Source organism: Nyctibius grandis, chromosome 6, assembly GCF_013368605.1.
Source record: "Nyctibius grandis isolate bNycGra1 chromosome 6, bNycGra1.pri, whole genome shotgun sequence".
NCBI classification, from domain to species: Eukaryota; Metazoa; Chordata; class Aves; order Nyctibiiformes; family Nyctibiidae; genus Nyctibius; species Nyctibius grandis.
Window position 1 is genome coordinate 30,456,399 of NC_090663.1, and position 22,896 is coordinate 30,479,294.

Genomic DNA, 22,896 nt, shown 5'->3' on the forward strand with positions numbered 1-22,896 from the left:
TATGCCCACAGGAGTTAGCCACCCTAAGGGAGAGAATGCGTTAGCTCAGGCACACCAGGAGCATGTGGCTACACACCTTTGGAGACCTGCACGTGCCCTTCGATGTGCCCTGTGCCACATGGACAAACTCGTCGATCTCTCCCGCACCCTCCAGCGTGTGGTGCGGCCGTGCCTGCTATTGCCCTTGTGACTATACGTCCTGTCAGTGCCGTCTGAATGCACTGAGTTCATTCCTCATGACAACAAGAGAGTGAAAATGCATGTGCTACTAATTGAATAGTATTAAAATAGGTTATCTGAAAAGGTTCTTCTAATCTGTGCTACTGCTGAGTTTGAATAGCCGAAAGCCAGAAAGTGGCCAATTCTTTTCTTTTAAGCCTTTTGCTGTGTTTGGAATAGCACCCCAGCACAGCTAAAAGTCAAAAGGATTATTAATTCTACCCCAAAGCGTATTCACCAGCAGAGGGTTTACCGTTAACATACACTGTGTATTCCATAGCTCCACAACAAGAATAGACAGAGCTTGAAACTCCTTTTCATAGAGTTTCTGGACTGCACAGTCTTCAGTGTTGAAGTGCTGATTCCTTTTTTCTTTTGTCTGTCAGCACAATTCTTACCATCTGGAGTTAGTTCAGCAGAAAGGTGTGGATGTATATTTGTCTTTCAATCCACTCAATAAAATGTGACACGTTACTGTAAACTCCAGGTCCCAAAACCTTGGAAAAGCATACAGAGCCCCAGGATGTTAAACCAAACAAAGTCCAGCGCCCTGCAGGTTGCTCACACACAAGCGGTCCTCCACTGTCACCCTGCAACAGGAAAGAAAAAAAACTAGTCTACAGGGCTGCACATGGCCAGCAGTCATACGGCTGGAGCTGTGTCTCAGTTCCTACAGCCATTTGCCTTTAGTAAGTAACTTGGCTGTAAAAACTGGCTGCTCTGCTGAATTACGTAGCAGCACACAGCGTTACCAGTATTTATTCCCTGTTGTATCTGTACAAAAAAATCACCTGCAAAAGGCTTATACAAATTAAAAAAAAAAAAAAATCAGTCTAATAGTTAACTAATGCAGATAAACCTTAGGGTCTTCAAGCAGCATTTCATTATCATAAACTGAAGTTGAATACACCAATAATTAATATAATAAAAGTTGGGTTAAAATATGTAAATAACTGTTGTCATTCCTCTAGTAGACGAAGTATGCTGTACCTAACAAACATCATAGCACTCTGCTTTCTAAAATCCAGCCTGGCTGTGTGTTTCTCCGTAGAGAGAAGCCTACCATGCAAGAGTCCACCGTGCCAGACTCGTAGCCAGCACACAGCATCCTGCTGGTGATGGTTTTCATGTCAAAGTATGACTGGCACTGCTCTAAGGAAATGATGCGAACCTCTCCTTCTTGAAGCTTGAAAGGCACTGAAAAACAGAATTAAGCATTGAACTACACACACACAAAGACACAAATACTCAGCTATGATGGCTCTTTGAGCTATGATAAATATTGCCATTAGTACATGTATATATTAAATGCAAGGAGACATGAATCCGCCTTTAGCACAAAGCTAAGGTGAAAGCAGGCGGTCTTCTACACTGCTGCATCACAGGATTTGTTACTGTCCTGCTCCTGAGCCAGGAGTGTACGTGTTGCACTCTGGAGAAGGACTGAGCACATGGGACTGGTGTGACCCTTGCCGTTTATCGTGCATTGGCACTGACAGACTGAGGAAGGAGAGCACCTTCACGTCATACGGTGGGAGACTGCTACGATGGGGGCAGTATTGGCTGGAAAAACAGTAGTGCGAGGGAGGTGGAGGAGAGGTTTGACTCATTGTTCCATGGCAGGATCTCCCTGTTTCGTGGGGTCTCTCATGGTAAAGCTTGGTATAATCACCGCCATTTTCAGATATGTTTGGGTAAATTTGACTTAGGGAGTGTATCAGGGAATCAGAATTCAAAGATTATTGAAATTATTTTAGCACATTCAGGAGACAGTAAAGGACATCTTCCTAGTCTAAACAGCTGACCAACCTCAAAGTCTAAGGAAAGTTGTTCAATCTAAAGCATGAAGTACTAAATGCTGTGTAGCCATGACGGTTTTTGATGCTTCAAAACATAAAACCTTTAAAACCAACACTGAAACCACATTAGAGAACAAAGAACCTTTTTCCATTTACCAATGGTGCAAAAGCATTCTGGGTTGTTTTTTTTCCTGCCATTACATAAAAGATATTTTTAGACGGGTAGAGCTGCTAGCAAACAGCCTGTCCCTCACATGTGCTATTTCATTTTTGCCACATGTCTGACCTGGCCACTAGAGCTGAAGTCCCACCTAAAGCAATACTGAAAGGAAAATTTCCTTCTCTCATGTACAGAACAACAGCCTTCCCTTGTAATTACTTAACAGTGAAGGGAGAAACATAATAGCTAGAGCATTAACAGGGTTGGGGCCAGGATAATTTGCATATGATGCATGCAGAATCGTTTTGTCTAAACAAAGATTTACATAACACAACTGTTGTTGTCATGGGACCCCAGGATTGCAGTGGCCACAGAACAAGAAAACACACTAACGTTCTGTTCAGGGAGACAAAAAAGCCACTTGTGATTATGCCTGGATGGAATAAATCATGTCATAAATCCAAAGTGTGACCCAGAGCACTGACTCACGAACACTGTCATTCAGCCTGTATGCCAACGCTTTCTGTGCCTTCTGCTTTCACTGAACTAAGAATGTTGCCCGCCCCCCACCCCAAGATGATCTGATACCTTCTCAATACAGTTCTGAATACGACCTAAACCAGTAAAATGATAACCAATTCAGGTGACTTTCTTGATAGGAGTTTCCAGATGTTTTTGACAATCAAGCCTCTTGTCTAAATAAGGATTAAGGAGCATAAATTCGGGCTGCTGATTTGAAAAAGCGAGGCTCTAGTCACAGCTAGATCCCTTCACGAGTAGTCACAGTTCCCTAGTATTTAATAAGGTCCGTTAATAGTATAAGTGGATAAAGCTTTGTAATGGGATCACTTATTTGATGAACTCAGTAGAAACTTAACATGTTTTTCCAAGAGTCCCAAAAATACTCCTCTTACTTTTGTTGCCCATGTGTCCCCAGCCTGTGATGTAGCAGTAGGTATCTGGCCGAACCAGCTGGTCCTTGCTGGGCAGACAGACAGGTCTTACATAGCTCGTCTCATTGATATCCTCATCCAGTTTCACAATGCTGATATCGTAGTCTACGACTGCTCTGTTGTAGCGTGGATGGAGGATAATGGTCTTCACTAGTCGGGTCTGCATGAAGCCAGATGGATGATCAAGATTGCTGATCCCAAACACTACTTTCCAAACAGCTGCATTTTCTCTCCTTTGTAAAAAAGAAAAACAATGGGAAATTTCAATCAAGAGCGTTCTTTGAAGCTAAAATACCCGAGAATTTTTTCTCCCTGACTTTTTGCACATTGGACTTTGCAAAGCATTGCACATACCAATGCTGTAAGGAAAACCACTTAGGCATCATGACTTACAGCTAGATCTGAGCAACAAAAGACAATGCTTTCCATTTCCTGCCTGCCTGTTGCCAAACGAATTAAAGCTCACACCTTCAGACAAGATGTAACCACCTATTAATTGCTGTATTAAATGCCAAAGGCTCTCAAAACCACCCCCTGGATCCTGCCCAAGTCTCAGGTGCTCACATGCTCACTGGTGGGCTTGTACAGATGTCTCTGGGGTGACAGTATTGTTCAGTAGTATGCTGCTGACAGCAGTAAGTCTAGCTGAAATCCCAAAGGAGTCTCAAAGAAGGAATTCTACTATGAAAATTAAATCTGTTACGATAGCCATGGGAAAAGTCCCTTATCTATTGGGCATTCAGTCTGTGCCAAGCATACCTCCTATGCCTAAGATCAAAGGTTACCTTGACTCTTACAATTGCTGAAGACTTCTGGTAAATATCCAAGATCACAAAAAAATTATGCCTATGATACAAGTGGGAAGACTCAACTAGTATCTGCTGAGACACATGAGAAAAACATAGACTTTATGAGAGGCTTCCAGGGTATCATCTCTTCATTGTAAGTTGTCACAGGATAAGTCACGGGTTCCTAATTAGTCTGTGATTCTAAAAACCCCCCAAAAAGTCAGCATTTTTAACAACGGCTGAAAGACAGTTCCATGTAACTAAGCACCTTCGACAAGATGGAAGCTTAATCAAAGCATGCAAAATTTCAGCTTTTTCAGAGTACTCAACAGGATTGTAATTTCTATAATTTGTAAAGAGATTTAGTTGCTAAATAAAGGCAATTTTTATCTTAAAAGTTGCATGAACATTCTGATATTTCAGACTATAATGATCATTTTACCATCAATGATCAGTTTGCAAGTTGTTCCAGAAAGTTACAAGATTAAGTGCTAAGAATATTCATATGCTATCGTGTTTATGAATGTTTTAAAAAAGCATTGCTCAGAGCAATGAGCAGTCACAGCCAGAATGCATTGTCCTACAGTCAAGAAAAACACCTTCATGTCTTGGATGCTTTGGTGTAATGGATTTCAGAACAATCTTGACAAAACTCTGGGGACCATACTAATAAAACTAGCAAAGGACATGATGTTTAATGTAGCCCTTTCCATTTATGCCCTCTACAAGTATTCATGACTATTTGCATTACTACTTTCTGCTGCATTATTGTTACGTGGTCCTCATGTTTTGTATCCCAAACTTCACACGAACTTCATAAAATACTTCACAACATGGAGCATTTTGTCTAAAGCACCAGAGCACTTTAAAATCTGTTTTAATTTTTGGTTTATCTGGTCGGTTTGGTAAATTTTTAAATACTTTATATCAAGAAAGCTTCATGGCATCAAGAATTACCTTGCTGTTGCTGTATCAAGCTATACAAATGAAGAATTTACAGATTTCAGGCTGGTGGGAACATACCCTCAAATGTATTCGGAGAGGCAGAAGAGAAAAAGTTCATATAACTCCTCAATGTATTATTAAACCAAAGTAGCTTAGTACTTTAAAGCATTTAGAATACAAATGTGAGAGAGACCTTTTACACTTAATACACTGAGTTCACACAGATATTATATAGCCCTAAATGAGGGGTAAATGAACAGCTCCAAAATGTAGTGGCAGTCTTTCTGCATTTGACAAAAATGGGAGAATTTTTATTTTATGAATTTGACAGCTTCTTTGCGTATCTTTCACTAATGAGAGAAATCTCTTACCGTGAAATTCAGTAGCAGTCCAATATTGCTGAAGGATCTACCTCTAAATCCCACCCTTTATTTTAGATCACCAGAAAAAGTTATTTCAAAGGTAAAGAAATATTGCAGATACGGCTTAGCTTTATTTAAAAATAGATGGGGTAAGAAGAGAAATTCCTTCTGCAAGACCCAAAATCTGATAAATAGAATATTCTTGTTTGTATTGTTCAGGTTTAGCACTCTGTTAGTTTAGAAGGAAGGTTACCTAGTTACTCTTTTAAGTTTCTGGTTATTACTTTTCTTCTTTCTGAACGGAATCAGTTCTTGAACATTGTTAGGGCTTGATATTATGTGATAGTCAGAACTGAGGTCTCTCCAATGTCATTCCCTCTAGCATTTCCATTAATAGCCTCACACCTTGAGATACTCACACTATCACCTGCCTGACATCTTCTGGCTTGGACACAAAAGCCACAAACTTTGCCCCTACCACAAGTTCAAATCGAGAGCCAGGGGAAAAAAAAAGAAAAAAACACAACAAACACCAAAGAACTCAGTGTTTCAGAAATAAAAAGACAAAATTATTACTGGAAAAGGGAATGATTGATGTTATAAAGAAACATCAGTCAAGAAATACTGGCTTACCACAGAATTTCTGCTGGTTTGAACAGAAAGAAAGGTATTTAGTGTAGTCTAAAATAATCTCCATTAAGCAAGTACCAGTTTAAAGCAGGATTAAGCACTGATGACAACTGCGTAGCAGAAAAGTACTTGCTAATTACAGTAGAAAACACACATTTCAATTGTCTTTAGAAATGCAATTAAAAAACTTTGGTACAAGACAAAAGAAATGAGGTAATAAACTTCTCTCCAAAAGGGAGGTCCATTAAAAAGAAATGTTGGTTGGCACCAAAAGCTGACAAAGACCAAGACAATTCCTAAGACATGTAAACTTCCTCTGCTCTCCAGACTGTCCATCCACCATGCGGCCTCAGATACTGGGAGGTACCGAATAGTGGTTAATACTGACCGTTTAATTATTGCAATCCTAATAAAGGAGTGGTGATAATTAGAAAAGGCAGTGACTTCAAGATGTCAGTTGCACTGTGAGTAAATACTCAGTTTTTATTTTTACTAATGGCCACAGCATTTTCCCAGGGTCATTTCTATGCTGGTGCCCAGATTGATTTTTTTAATCTAAGGCAGTTGTATGAGAGCTATAGGATTAGTCTTTTGGTCTTCTTCCTTTTCCTGTTTCCTGCTGAAACTCAGGGCAGCTTCATTTAGCTTTCATCAGTAGAGATGCCAGCAATGAATAATAAAGCATGTGAAAACCTAAGCTGAGGCTGTTTTATACCATTTACTTTCTTTTTTAGTCTCTTAAAACCAGGCCTCTGTGATTTGCCTTTCTGCAAAGGTCATCACCTACCATCCAGTGTGTTTGGTAGAGGAGGCAGGACTTGGTAATTCACATGTGCAAGTTTATATGAACAGTAAAAGTGTCTGAGCCCTCTCACCCTTCAAAGCAGTGTGCTACTGTCAAGACCCATCTCTTTGCAATCAAAACACAGCCACAGATGTGTCCACTTGGCTCACTCTGCAGAGAGCACTGCCACGGCCATCGGCCTGGGCGACTGGTCCTACCACCAAGGATCCTCTTGTTCATGCGAGCAGCTGGGCGACGGCCACAGTCTAGTGAGGAACAGATGCAGAAGGGAGTGAATCATTACCACAAAGGCAGTGCATGCAAGACCTTCTGCAAGAAAACTGGGCACAGAACGATATTAACAGAGTCATAAAATTACACTGAACAATACAGTAAATGAAGTCATCAACAACTGCAGAATAGTATCGAACACATTGAGCCATTTTCATCCTTCCTTTATATCAAAGGATTTGCTCTCCTGATTTTGACTGTCTCAGCCTGAAATATTAACCAGGTTTGGGATCCTGACTTCCTCTCAGGAGTTACCAGGCTGCCCTTGGGAAGGTTTCCTGGGTTTATGGCCTTGTCTTTCTGTCAGCTAGCAAAGTGTTTGGGCTGCTTTGTGCTATCCGTAAAAGAACTGCTTCTAGAAAATCTGCTCAGCAATAAGGCTTTTCTCAAGCCAGGTGTGAGGTGAATGTCACACTGTTTACTCAGCTACATGGCACCAAGCTTGCTTTGCCTGTGGAAATTACTAAGGAAGAATATTTGAAGATTTTAAGACATTCCAGTACTCTGTCCATTCTACTTTATAAGCCACTTCCACTGGAAATTATACCAGCTTCCCATCTGCCAGACAGTTAATTTTCTCAAATAGTTAGCCCTTCACTTTTGTTTCACTTTATATTCTGGATTCATAAGATGGCAGACTTATTATTTATCCTGTTTATATTCAGTCTGATTTAGAGAACAAAAGAACATGACCAGTTTCTGCAATCAGCCTCCCAAGGGAGGATATGCTGCCATTGCATATATCCATGGGAATTTAGTGGTGAAGAAATAAATTGGAGCAATGGTTATTTGTAACTTGTAAGTCTTACTTTGTTCACTTAACTTCAGAGGGCAAGAGGTTTTAAGTGTACTTAAAGCAACATATGTCAGAAGCAAACACCTCTGACAGGCTCCTATGAGCTATTTTTTTTTTCTGATAAGAGTAGTAAATGTTTTGATTAGTTTCCCAAATCTAGGTTATGCTTTGTGATTAATTTTCCCTGTGTCAAGCTAATTTAAGCGTTCTTCAGCAAAGCTCTCCTTGCCTGTAGAATGTTATTTCATTGAAGATGAAGAATTTCTGCATTTTCAAACCACTTAAACTTGCACAATATCTCCTGTGCCTACAGACTTGGTCTGTAGCTTTCTCCTTCAGGTTCTTCTGTCCCCTTGAGCTTCACAACTGATCACAGCTTCAAATCCCAGGCAGAGAGCCTGCTAACCACTCTGGTGGTAAAGGGTATTTTCAGCAGGAAGTTTTATCAAATTAATTTTTGGAACCTGACAAAATTCATTTTGTGGGAGCAGGACTGGGCTACTGCAATACACAGCCTCATAGTCAAAAAATAAGAAAAAGCTGATGAAATGGAATAGAGTAGGGAGCAAAAAAAAAAAATGCAAAACTGGATATTGCAGAAGTCCAGTCAAATTTCAGAATGAATCTGCACCAAACATCTGCATTTGTTAAAGTAATTTAACTCATCTTGAAAAACATCTTTGTTTTATATGCACTTCTTTCTTACCTTCTTTAGTGCAAAGGAGAGCCACTTTGCTTCTGCTTCGACACATCTGTCTAAACATTGAAACAAGAACATAGTGGAAATCTCAATTAATTGATATAATTTTTAGTAATTTGCAAATCAGCACAGGTATTGTACTCATTGTTGTGAACCAGCTGTTAAAAATTCCCCCAAACTGTAAAAAGAAACCTAAGGAGCTGCTTACACCAGATCATCCATGGTTTCCAGCGTCTGCCTGGAGGGAATTAAAAATATTAGTTCAGCTTTACAATGCACTTAATGAGTGAGTGCTACATATTTTGCAGACTACCTTGCTCTCTGGGCACTGATCCAGCTCTGAGGTCAGATGGGATGTACAGTCTGTCAAGTCTTAATTTATGGTACCTGAAAGCACAGAGATTGCCATTCTCCTCTTCCTTACAGCTGAAGGATAGAATTTTCTTTGAAAATATTTCTTTGAAATACCTTTGAAATACCTTTGATAACAGATGATCTTTCATGCCCTAAAAGTCTGGGTGTTTTGAAAAAATCCAGGAGGTTAGGAAAAGTGAGTATTAAAACAACAAAAAATTGTCATTTCTGTTCAAAAGTTTCAGAGGAGAGAGGAAAGAAGTGATTCTTTGTCAAAGGAAGGGAGATCCTCATTAGAACAGCGAGCATTGTTGCTCAACTAGCTGACTGCCTTTTTATTTCCACCACTTTTTCATTCCTATTGTATACGTGTTTTTCTGAAGCAGATGCAGAGCTAAATTAGGCTGGATACATAGATTAGCTGTTCCCCAGGCAATTCTTTGAAGGCTGTAATCTCAGTAGGTAGGCAGTATCTTTAAAATTGCACCCACTTAAAAAGAGGCTGCATTTGATTTTAAGTCACAGATACTAATGTGGGCACAACAGAGTGCCAGCAAGCTCACCAGATTGGCTTGAATCCATGAGTTGACCACACCTCTGCCCCTTACATTGCATATGCCCCATTTGTATACTGTGCAAATCAGTCTACTGTCTGTTCCTGAAAACAGAGACCATAAAATTCTGTTTCTAGAGACAGATGACCAATTTCAGGAAAGAAAATTCTGTGCACAGTTTTGAGGGGCATTTGTGCTCCATAAAAAAAAAATATACAGACTATAACTGAGTTCCGCCACACTCACATTTCACACTTGTTTCTTTGACTTATCAAACCGCCAGCTCTAAAAGAGAAAACTTCAAGCTCTTTTGTGTGCGTAGCCTGCACTGTGCCATTCCCTCTTATCAGAACTTTATGAAACTAGGGGTGCATTGCTAGTTCTTGCCCAAGATCCCAGTAGTCCTGGAGCCTGACAGCTCCTTTAAAGATATAACATACTCCACAACACAGACATTTGACATGCTGAAGCTGATCCAGATCAATACACCTAGACTGCAGGGCTCAGGAGCACTTCCCAGCTCCTGGACTTGGCTTCATGTTGGGAAGAGACATGACGCATATTGTCCCCTGTGCAATTTGGTTTACACAAGAAAGCAAGCCAGGCACATGAGAAATGAGTCAGGCCTGCCGGCCCTCCAGTGGGATGACTGGGAGATCAGTATGGGGTGCACCTGATCTGCAGTGCGTGCACAGCCAGTGAGAGCCATCTAGACAGGATGCCTGACGCAGCCAAAACAGAAACAGCCTCACTCTTCATGCAAGGCCGTAGCTTCTCACTTCTTCTTGTTACCCATTTTCTGGATTCAGGGAGACTGGAACATCTGTTCCCACATATTACTTTCACCTCTGTAATAGCTTTATCAATAATCCTGATTACTGATGTTTTCTCTCCTTTAACTTGTACTTTGGGCAAAACTAGATCTTTTGCTACTACATCTTGTAACTCAGAGGCTCCAAATCCATCCCTTCACACATCCTTCCTAGCAGACCACTTTCAAACACGGCTAAGTACCTTGAAATTTCTGCTTTCCACTTCAGTGACTGAACAGAATTTGACTGTGGACCTGCCTTTGCATCTGGTCACAACCCAGGGTGTTCATTCTTGTATTACTCTGGAGAAAAGCATTTAGATACCATTAGGCTAGTGGAAAGAGACAGTGAGAAAGTAAAGGAGTTAAAAAGCAAATTTTCAAGTATCAGGCATCATCCTGTAATGGCCCTTCTTCTAGATGAAGAAATAAAAATGAACTTAAATGAATGGGGAATATGCTGGTGTAAAACAGAACTCAGATGTAGGAAAGCAAAAGTAGGCACTTGCAGACACAATCTTTTTAGTGTTCTGCCAATACAGAAAAGTTTCACTACAGAAAATAATGGAGCCAAGCAAAAGAAAAGTAGGTGTATTCCTCAGATTTGTGTCTTCACATGTTGTACCTCTGCATGTAGCCAAGACAGTTTTTCCTTGTGAAATAGAAGGATTTTCTATGGAAGACAGATGTTCTGAAATCTCCTAGGCATTTGTAAGAGAACAGGAAAACAATGAATCGGCTTTTGGAAGAATGCAGTTGCAGATGGGGATTAGGTGGCTCTCCCAGTTTTGTCTTGGATGTTTAAGTTCATTGGCTCTTCAGTCTCAAAGTCACACACTTTGAATGTCTCAACCATGAGATCCTGGCTTCTCATTACCAACTACCCGTTTAGTCGAGTTAATTAAAAGGAAGATACCACCATCTGAAGCCAGAGGAGCTGCTAAGGAAACCTACTGTAAGTGGATATAGCTTCTGCTGAAGAAGCTGTGGTCGCTCCAAATGTATGAATACAAACTACATGGGCTGCAGAGGATGGTAAGATGTTGCTGCAGGTTTTGCTATATAGTACTTACTGGACTTTCTTGGTCAGCAGGTATTTAATGAAGCTGGCTGGTCTGGGTGCTTCAAGGGCATCACCTCTATGTCACTCAGATGCTGTTAATCTAGCAGAATGGGCCCCTGAGGATTCACAAGGTAGACTCAAAAGAGACTACAGTTGTAGCAGACACTAAAATCATTATAGACGGTATCTTAACAACTCACATGGGTATGTGCTGGGATTTATACACAAATACCTTGGAAAAAAAGAGCTTACCAAAGGGAATTTGAAATCCTCCATTGATAAGTGACTAGGCACAGCAGTGAAATACATCTCATTTACCTGTTACTTACCCATTCACTAGAAGTGCGTGTAAAGTGGATGCATTTTTATTCTTCCAGTCTGAGTGCAGATTCAGCCATTTTTGATGCTGCATCTCCTCATTCTCTACTACAATTTCTGTTTTGGATGGTCCTCTGAAACAAATGAAAGACATTCATAGACCTTCCAGAAGGTTCCAAAATAGGTCTTCATATGTAGAAGAGGTAAAAGAAAAAATGTTTTCTTACATTCCTATCTTTGGAAAACCATTAAAATTGTCTTGTTAATAATACTGGACAGTATGTCTAAGTCCAAGCTGTCTGCTTTGCAAAACAGAACAAATCACAGGTGACGATGTCAAACCTATCCTTCTGAAGCAAATTAACAGGAATATGAAAGTAAGTTAGAATGGTTCACCAGGAGATATTTTCATATATCCACTTCCTCAGTTTAGTTATTGCCTGATAGACTCAAGCCACTGAAGAAATTGCTGTTTTAGTAAATGTCAATTGCTAAATGGAAAAAAGAGTGTATTTTTTAAAATGGCTTTACAAGTCATGCAACTTTCCAGCACAGAACCATCCATGATTATCCATCAATCCCTGTCAATGACAAGGACTTTCAAGGACTGCTCTCCTGAACACTGGTCAAAGGCCAAATTCTAAATCTTAGTTCATGGAAAAGAGAATGAGAAAAGTTCAGAAAAACTGTGATGTGTCCTAAAACTTGCCTCTGAACCCAGTCTCTCATGGCAGTACCTAGTAATGCCAGCCAGGTTACTAGTTTGTCTTTAAGTCCAGTTTTCAGTATTAACTATATTTCTTTTTAAATATTTACAAAAGTGCAGCATACTCTACCCACTTGATTGCATAAATTAACGAAGACCAAAGAATTCGGTTTTATGGTAAAGTTGTTATTCCAACCATATGGAAATGTTTCCAACAGGGCTGGCAGAATTAACTAGGCTCTGAGGTCAGGGCCCTGGATCCTGCCTGTTACATGACTTATTTTTCAGAATCTTCTCTGGGCATATTAAGCAAATATCATTCCATGATCTACTACCCAGGATGTGCAGGTGGCTAATAACAAGCATTTTTAAAGACTGTGTTTTTTCCTCATTTAGAGTAAGCTGCTTGCTGCAAAAAGAGCTTTCTTCCTCAGTGCCTGCTTATAGCAAACCCATAAAACTCTCCTCTCTTCATTTCCATCATTTGCTTATTTCCCACTCTTTTTCCCACCATACTCAAAACTTTTTTTCTGAAGATAACATTCTGCCTTGTCATCTTCTGTGAACAATTATATTCACTATTTCATAACTATGTACAGAGGTATTTTATGTAGCTGTAAACAGTGTCTATATGTAACTAATATGTAACTCAAAAATGTGCAAAAAAGTGCAAATATCATCCCATCTGATGGATCCAAATCTATATTATCCCAAATACCAGATTATTTTGCTGAAACCTGCAGTTCTGAATTACAGCTTGTGATGCTATGATCATCATTAAGCAGGTATGTACTTCTAAACCAGGGCAACAACCTGGTTTAAGCCTGTATGAAATTTTATTAAGACACTTAAGCCTATATGAAATTTTATAATTATTAATACAAGGTATTATGCTTAGTAAAATTACGGCTATGCTTTTTTTCCTTAGTGGTCACAGCTTGATATAATACACTCAAAACCAGTATGCCCTAATTTATGTCTTTAGAATGCCTTCTATAAACATTTATAGAGCATTCCCCACCCTGATGATATTTATACAAGGATTGCTTTCAGATAGGCAAGGGCCACCCCTTGACTCCTTTCATCTATTTTAATTAGAAATAGCCAGAATAAAGGGGACCCAAGAGACTCATTTCTAGCTGAAGAAAGCTGGAGACAATGGTTAGCATTTTTGTAGAGACCAGAGCGTACTGGGAATTGCCAGAGAATGAGAACATGAGCTAAAAATGTTAGAGGAGGAGTAAGGACTTGGGCTGGTGTGAGCTTCTGGGTCTGAGACTTTCAACATCCAGGAAGGGGCTGCTATGCCAGGAGTATACATTACACCAGGGACTGCAAAGTACTCAGAGAGAAGGAGGGAGGTAGAGCAATGGGGACTCATTTTAGCCAGATCCATCCTGTGCTCCAGAAACACAGCAGGCAGCAGGTTCTACTCAGCCCCTCTTGGAGCTGTAGCACACAATTTCTTCTGTGGACACATTCTGAAGAAAAGGGGAGAAGGCTCTTTCAATGGACAAAGCCACATCAACTCATAGTGTAGAATTTCTTCATAAGAATATTTTGCTTTACTGAGTTTCTTACAGACTCCAACAACAAGGCTATAGCTGCTAATTACTTTAAGACATCAATCTACGTCTTTGAGTTTGAAATTAGCTCTCTTGCCAATTTTTTATTTTAGTGGCCTGCTGAAGTTGACCTAAATTAAGTCAATCTGCACAAAAGTCATGTGTGTGGCCATATGTAATATCTTTCAAGATTTCAGGCAACCCAAATAAAGAACTTTTTTTATGAAACACTCAGAAGGCTCTTTCACTTCTTTGCAGTTTTCTTTGTTCTTTTTTCCTTTGGTTTGCATATAACAGAACAGCTTTGTCAGAAAATCGGTGTTCATTTTAGACTAATGCTTTTAATTATTACCTGTATTGCAACAATAAGCAAAACTGAAACTGTATTTGTTGACTGAAACTGTATATACCTGGAAAACAATGTGCAGTTTTGAGGTGTCTCAGTTTAAGAAGATGTTCAGAAACTGGAGTGGGTCATGCAGATGGCTTTCAAATTTTCTACAGGGCTATGGCACTGACACACAAGGAATGGTTGGGGGGACTGGACTTGTTTACTCTTGTAAAGAGGAAGTTAAGGGACAATTCAATAGCAACCTGCAACTGTCATAGAATCATAGAATGGTTTCGGTTGGAAGGGACCTTAAAGATCATCTAGTTCCAACCCCCCTGCCACGGGCAGGGACACCTTCCACTAGACCAGGTTGCTCAAAGCCCCATCCAACCTGGCCTTGAACACTGCCAGGGAGGGGGCATCCACAGCTTCTCCAGGCAACCTGTTCCAGTGCTTTACCACCCTCACAGTAAAGAATTCATTCAAGAACTACTTGACAAAGAGTTAAAAAGTGATGGAATCAAACTTTTCTTAATAGTGCTGCATGGTAAAAGAAGGGGAAACAGGCTACAGCTGCAGCTTTGGAGATTCATAGCAGATGAAAAGGAAATACTTTTTCACTAGGAAGGTGGAGCAGCTCTGGAACAGAGAGACTATGGAATCTCAGTCCATCAAGGTTTTCAAGACTTGGCTAAACAGAGCAATGGTTGAGCTGATCTCGTTTTGGCAATAGTACTGCTTCAAGTGGGAGATGGACTAGATGTTCTCCAGATGTCTGTTACAATGGGGATTTTACGATTCTGTTGCACAGTTGTCCTGGTTTCACTGGGACAGAATCATAGAATTAATTTTCTGTTCGGAAAAGCTGCACTTTTGAGAAGACCGCAGCACCTGATACAGTCGGAACAAAGTTGACAAGACACTTTGTTTTAGTTCGTGGCCAGCCATGGTATGCAGGTTTCCATGGTGATCAAGGCTGTTAGCAGTTTCAAGTTAGCCAGGTGCTAAAGCGAGGAGGAGCGAAGGCCAGGGCAGCTGACCCAGGCTGGCCAATGGAAGTATTCTATACCATAAACATCATGTTCACTATAAATTGTAAAGTTTTCTGGGGATGGCCCCTCTCTTCTCAACAGTCACCATCCCTGGAGGGTCTCACCCGCCATTCTGCTCCCAAGGCCTGCTCTCCCCTTCGTTGTGACATCGTGCTTTTGCTGGAGCTGTGGTGCTCGCAGGGTTTGACATTGGGCATTCACTGCTGGGAGTGCGCAGCTTGCGACCACTATATGGGCTGCGTATAACTCTGTGTATTTTATATTAGCATTAGTATTGATATTGATTTTCTTATTTTATTAAATATGTTTCCATTTCAACCCATCCTTTTCCGAATTCCCTTTCTTGGCTGGGGAGGGGTCACTGGGTGATAGAACAACCGGTTATTGTTTAGCCCTGGATGTGGGCTAAATGTAGACAACAGTACAAACACACTGTAGTGACCAGCACCTATGCTGAAGAGCTTAAACTTAAAAAAGGCTAACAGTTACACACTTTTCACACATAAGAGCATCTTTTAACATTACAGTACAGTCACTGAAATATCTACATCACTTAAGTAAGTTTGTTAGTGATATCTGCAAACATAAGACATTCATACCATGGTAATAACAACGCACACCTTTTGGGTGGTGATCTTTGGATCAGATCCTCCACCAAGCTTTCAAGATAACGCACAAATCCTAACTGAATCCACATGACTTTATGACATCTCATGGTGCTATCGGATGGAACCATTTGAGCACTGAAATATCATTTTAAAATCCATGGGGTTCTAAGAATCTATTAATGAATAGAGCACAAAAATGTAACTGTCTCATGTGTCTCATATTAAGTATCTGCAGTAAATCTTTATATCCAAAAGAACCATGCTAAAGCTTCTGAGCTCAAATGCTCAAACATAACACTCAGTGAATACAGTTTCAGGTGCCTGTAGTCTCAGTCTATGGAATTCTCCAAGACCTTATCAAAAGTGCCACAGTTAAGTAAATTTCCAATAGATGCACAACAAACAGCAATGTTTCCCTTCCATATTTGAAGTCATATAAATACCAAGCTTAGTGGTAAAAGACCAGTATGTCTTTCACCTAAATTTTCATTAGGTCTTCTGCACTGTTTTCAAGAATGAAATGGGATTAGGACCTATGATAAAAATCCTTCTTTCACTAAACAGTTAACCAAACCAGTTAACTATCAGAAAATTCAGCCAAAAGGAATCTTATGAAGCCATCTGATCCATTCCCCTAATCCCGAATAAGACCAACTATGTCTAAACTCTCTCTGACAGATTTTTGTCTGCCTTGTTTGTAAAAATCTCTAATGATGGAGAATCCTTAGCATTTCCAGGCAATATATTCCAGCATTTACAGTTAGCAATTTTTTTTCTAATGTTTGTTCTAAGCCTTCCTACCTGTCATTTAAGCTCATTACTTCTGTCTTATTTCCACTGGAAATGGAGAATAGTTTATTCCTTGCCTCTTTGCAGCAGCCTTTTACATATTTGAAGGCTCCTATACCTCCCACCCCTTGACTGACCACCCAGCGTTTTCAATCTTTCTTCACAGACCATGCTTTCTAGGTCTCTGGTCATTCCTGCTGATCTACTCTGAACTCTCCCCATCTAGTCAAAATCCAACACAAGCTGAATACACCACAGGGATTACATGTAAACACTCCTGCTTAATTCAGGCCATTTCTCCAGTCTGTCAAAAAAATTTTGAATTCTAACCCTGTCCTCCAAAATGCTTTCAGATCCTCCCAGCTTGATGCTGAATGAGAAGTTAAGCGTGCTCACCACTCCATCATCTGAATGACTCACGACAACACTGAGTATCACCCCAGACACACTGGAATGTGTCTAGCCCCCACTGATACATCTTTATGGTTTGACAATGAATCATCAACAGTCTCATATAATTTCATCTTTGTCCATATCTCCTTACTTATTTCAAGTGTTATTTCACATAGTGTGAAAGTTGAAAATATATCACATCTACTGCTTCTTCCCTATCCACAGTGATTTGTTATTGATAAATATATTCTGTCTGTTATTAAGACCTTACACGTCTGTAATTATTTATTATAATTGAAGCTAGGCAACTAATTTGTAAACCTCTGCATCTTCCTCTTTTTCCCTTTTTAATGAAAGATGGCATATCTAACAGTTCTCATCCACAACTTCTCAAAACTACTGGCTACCACTATTGGCAGCCATAATGGAGATCTGCCATAGCCATAAAGCTTAAATGCTCCTGGATGAATTTCAGCAAAACTAGCTACTTTGAAGAGCAATGCATAACCTATTATTGTCTTGCTCCAGTCCTAATTCTTAAGTCTTTACCATCTTAGAAACATAATATGTCTTGCTGAGGTTTCTTTGTGGTTTTGTTTGGGGCATTTCGTTTGCTTTGCTTTTTTTTTGTTTAATATCCCTGGCTTTTCTGAGTCTTTCTCCAGATACTTATGCTCTTGTTCTATATCAGTTATTGTAAGTTTGAACTACATCTCCACTCTCTCTAGAATTCCACTTCCAGTTTCAGGTCACTGTACAGCTTGTGCCTCAGCCAAGTTACTGTTGCTGCTTCACAGAAAGATGTCTGATTGATAGACCTAATGAACATCAAAGGGTACATATAATTCTAACACATCTAATTTCTTTAATCTAAGAAGTTTCCTTTAATCTAAGGCAATGTCAAAAAAAGTTATTCAATCATTCTACAAAATCAGTCACTCATAAAATCAGAAAGGCAAGACATTTTAATTTGCAGTGGCACTTATGTCTACCCGAGTGGGAAATTCTGACTTAGATTTTAGCAATTTTTCAAATTTCAATTTAAAAATTAGAATATTCCTTTAATATATTTAATTCCAAACTATTGATTCCCTTACGTGTGTTTAAGAGAGGGATTTTTAGAATTAAAAAAGAAAAATAAAACCCCATCTGTCTTCTACATTATAAATGTGCTCACAATGGGGAAAAGTAATGTTTAGTGGTACAATGGAAATATTAAAGAAACAGTTTTCAAAGCATCCTAGCCTGCTACCTGCTGATCACTGTGCACAACAGTCAAAGTTTATAGTATAGTTTATAGTGAAATACAAGGAACATTATGACTTGCATACTAAATCATAATGAAAAAAGCCCAAAATAGAAGGCAGGGACTAATTTTCGGTTATGAAGTTAATATTCTGTTCATCATTAGAAGTAACATAATTTGGGATACTTCCATACAGCAATGGTTTTAATACCTCATTCTCCCTATTCCATTGTGGAAAAAACTCTCAAATTTATTAAATTGCAAGTTTAGGATAAAGCATAATCCATAAATGGGATTCCTTCTCCCTTCAAAGTAACAATAACATTCCTCTAATTCAGCTTCTATAATTCCATTGTTTTAAGCCCCATGTGACAGCAGGCTTGAAAAAGGAAGCCTTGTGTTATGCCAGAAGGCAATGAATAACGTGTGTATGGGCACCAATATATAACAAATTAGGCCTATTTCAGAGCTGGAACAGCATCTATTTCCTGTCAGTACTTACTGGTTAGGATGTTTCTTGGTCTTGAGCAGAATTCTATAAAGCCATGGCTGTGCCATAGAACATGGAGTAAAAGATCAAAACCTTGCTTTTAACATCACTGAAATCAGAGAAATCTGAAATTTTAATGTGAAATCATATGGAAACATAGAAAAGGGAAAATAAAAAGATTCACAGCATTGACAGAAAACTAAAACATGTATGATTAAATAGTCCTTAAAATTTTTGGTTTAAAACTTTAAATAAAATACAGATTTTCTTTGCTGGAAGTCTTAATTTAACTTCAAATTAAATTTGAAGTCTTTCATTTAAGGTTAATTAGCTTTTAATTTTTAAAAAATATGAAGGACATATTTCAGAGAAAAATATTGTTTTGAAATAAAATTTTTAAGTAAGTGTTTAATTCTAAAAAGTTGAAACAAAATAACTTGACTTTTCAAACTTTTGCCACCTGCTGAAACTATTCACTGAATTTCAACAAAATTTGCTGTTATTTTTGTTCAACATTGTCCTATACAGAATTATTATTCACTAAGAAATGTTCCCATAGTTCTACTGGTAATAACACATTAGCCAGAAAAAACACTTGAACTTGCAGATTCCAGAATGAATTTTCAGGGCTGACAGATTTAATATCTGTTTAGTGTTAAACTCAGTAAACTTATTTGGAAGCCCCTAGGAAAAAAAAATATGGTTTTATAATGCCATTTGTATGAGCTGTGACATAAAACAGTTTGAAAAATTATTTGTGATCAATCATTAGAAAAAGAATGTTTCTTTGGTTGGCAGTATTCATGTATCTTTCTATTTCTTTTAGTCAATTACAGAATCACAGAATGGTTGAAGTTGGAAGGGACCTCTGGAGGTCATCTGGTCCAACCCCGCTTGGTCAAGCAGGGCCACCTACAGCCAGCTGCCCACCAGCACATTCAGACAGCTCCAAGGTCGTTGGAGGTATTAAACACTAATAACAATTATCTTTTTACTTAAAGAAAGAAAACTATGCAATCATGAAGCTAAAAAGTGTTATATGAGGTAAGTGACCATATGCTTAATGACTATTATTTGAAGCAATTGTCACAATTTGCAAGGAATTACTAGGTTGAAATTTCTTCAAAAAAAGCCTTATCCAAATAATTATATTTTAAACTACGTATGCATAGGAAAGATGAGGCATAATCTATCATCAGATTTAATCTAATACAACTCTAATACACTGAATAAAGTCTACGTATTTTAACACTGTTTTATGGTTGCTCAAAATTACTAAAACAGTCTTCCAGATCGACCACAGCCTGTAATGTTATTTTCAGTAAATTTTATTTGATGGAGTTATTTGCTGGCATTCTTAAAAAAATAAATGTAATCTGAAGAATTTGCTAAATCCTCTAAAGATTTAATGGAACACACTGCGGCCATGGACAATGTGAATATATTCACAGTAGGTCAAACATATTTTACATTCTGTTGAGTGGGTCTAGAAATCCATATTGAATTAATGAGTTCAAATACTTCATCTCTGGCATGGAATTTGATTTACTATATGTGATCTTTATTCTTCGAGGACATAAAGTAGGTTAAATTCAGAAGTTCAAATTTCTAATGTGGGTTGGACAGAAGTATTCTATTTTTTGTTTCTGTGATGTTTTTAAGCAAATAAGACATTAAACTAAACTTCCATTATTTCTGTTGCAGAAATAGTTAGAAAGTAATTAGAAAGCATAATAATTCATGTGAGAACAAAAGATTATTGGTCCAGCAGCTTGACTGCTCAGTTGGCAAATAGTATTAAGGAACCTTGTACCAAAGAGTGAGAGTGAGAAAGTATTAGGGAAGACAAAAGGCCAGGTAGCAACAAGAGACTGGCCTCTCCCTTCCACAAATACACACACAGTAGATGCTATGGCAGAGGCAAGAAGGAAAAGGAGCTACCTGTTTCAGTGGATCACCAGTGGCGCAGCCTCCAAGAAAGGGAGCAGCAGGAGGAGGTAGCAGAGCTTACTGTAGATTTTTATAAGCAAGTAACTTGGTAAACAGCTGTGATTTTATGCTGATAGTGCTAGACCAGAACAAGCAGATCAGCTAAAATCCCCCTCTACTCCACTGGGTACAAGCTGCTGAAGTTTATCATTATTATCTCATCCAAGACAAACTACTTGACTACATTGCCATAGAGTAACAGAACAACTCCACTAACTTCTTGTTTTGTCAAATTTCAGATCTGCGCAGAACATGGTTTTATGATCACTGTTCCATCAACAAAAAATGTGGACTTCAGAGCATATGAAAATGGTTTTCTTCAGCTAAACACCAAGACAAATCTACAGTTTTCTAAGATAATGTTCTGAACATGCACAGTACGCCCATCTTCAGCAGCATAGCCTCTGCAGCACACACCAGGATATAGCTAATCCTTGATCTGAGACACTGATGGCAATTCCATTCTCCACCTGTGTTAGCAGGAAACCTAACTGTCAGAGACATGCTGTATTTAAATGTGGGACTCAGTCAGAGGTCTCTGAACAAAATCATCTGTCCTGAGATGAACCAGAGTCATATCAGGTGATCTGATAGTCCCCTCTGGATGTAAACTATGAAACCTGACTTGAATAAACAGTTCCCATTAGGCTCTTAGCATTATAGTAAACTAAACAAAAGTTTACTTCATATCTAGCATTCTTTTTGCACTAGAGGAAAACATAACAACTGCTAAGAAGACACATTGCATAACTTGAACAACAGCCACCATTAGTCCAAAGACTTTTAGACAATGCTTGGAACTTGCAGAGTTTTCTGTGATGTTGCATCATGCATCACACAATACATTGCATGTGTTGTGCTGTGAAAAACTGGAGAAACGCACCACCTCTGGAATTAGAACTGGCCAACTGCCAGGAAAATAGCTCGAATTTTGTGCAATAGGCACAATAGAATTACCTTTAATGTTGCTTCAGACACAATGCTTATACCTCCCAAACAGACAAACTGATATTCTGTAAAATGTGTTACTACTACCAGCTAAATTAACCTAACTTTAGCCAGACATTTAATTCTCTTCATTTTTTTCAGATTAATTTAGGCTGAAGAATTAAAAATATCTACAAGCTGTTAGAAAGACATTGCTTTTGTATTTTAAACATTACCACATTATGTAGCAATTGGGAGTTATCATTTGGGAAAGCATCAGACACAGTTATGAAAAATAGTTTGCAGAGATTTACAGAAAATAAAAATACCATATGCTAGCATTCGTTGTAGTTCCTGGTCTAAGGTATTAAGAAGTCTCAACTTTGATACCTCATATGCACTATTTTTGTTAAGAATGAACAAGAGAACTATTAAATCAAAATCAAGTATCATAATAAGTCATTATTAAAGAAACCTGCAGAGCCACAAAACTGGGGGTTTCTACAGTGTGCTGTAATATGGACAGAATTTCTGTACTGATAGCTTTAATTTTCTGAAGGAGTAAAATGAAGTATTTCCCATTGGGAATATCTGAAGAAAAGCACTGCTTAAAATACATTATATTTATTTTAAAAATAAAAAAAAAGGATAAAAAGGAATTTTTTTCATCATTATTTGAGCTCTATGCAATATACATTCTAATTTACTTGTACCCTCAATGGTGACTAGAAATAGCTTATTAAATACACCAATGTTATCAACCCCTCATTCAGACTTTCTTGTTATTGTAATAAATAATGTATAGAGGATATAATGGCCAATACATGAAGTTTATGGCTTTAGATCAGATTTCACAGTGGCATGAAACTCCAGTTTATCATTCAATCTTCCACTTCAACATACAGAAAATGTTATCCTCTGTGACATTTTCACTGAACCCTTATGCAACGTTAACAGAAGAATTAAGTAATTATATTAAATCATATTACTCCTTTTTTTAAATTAGTTCTGGTTCATTATAATCTTTATTTTTCTTATTGATCTTCTTCAAAGCTAATTTACTGTATTTTTGGCAGTGCCACTTCACAAAAACTTGAAGAACAGCTAACAAAATCAAGCTTCAGGTGATTGACAAAATCAGGCATTAAGAAAGGGAAAGACAAACACTACTTTGGTTTTCTGAAGTACTGCCAAGAAGAATTAGAAATTAGTATTAGAGTCACACTGAAGTTGTAGACTTCAGATTTGAACTGGAATTTCCCACTGCCCTTCT

General features: G+C 38.5%; 1 protein-coding gene across 1 annotated transcript in view; it reads right to left on the minus strand.

Moving 5' to 3' along the window:
* Positions 1-626: 626 nt before the first annotated feature.
* The window catches only part of CORIN (corin, serine peptidase), a 170,461-nt gene continuing 148,191 nt past the window's right edge, over positions 627-22,896 (minus strand). The window contains exons 17-22 of the mRNA XM_068403821.1: positions 11,539-11,661; positions 8,434-8,483; positions 6,732-6,906; positions 3,093-3,364; positions 1,283-1,416; positions 627-809 (exon numbers count right to left, since the gene is read on the minus strand). Of these exons, the coding sequence (XP_068259922.1) occupies positions 627-809; positions 1,283-1,416; positions 3,093-3,364; positions 6,732-6,906; positions 8,434-8,483; positions 11,539-11,661 (937 nt within the window). The remainder of the gene's footprint in view (positions 810-1,282; positions 1,417-3,092; positions 3,365-6,731; positions 6,907-8,433; positions 8,484-11,538; positions 11,662-22,896) is intronic.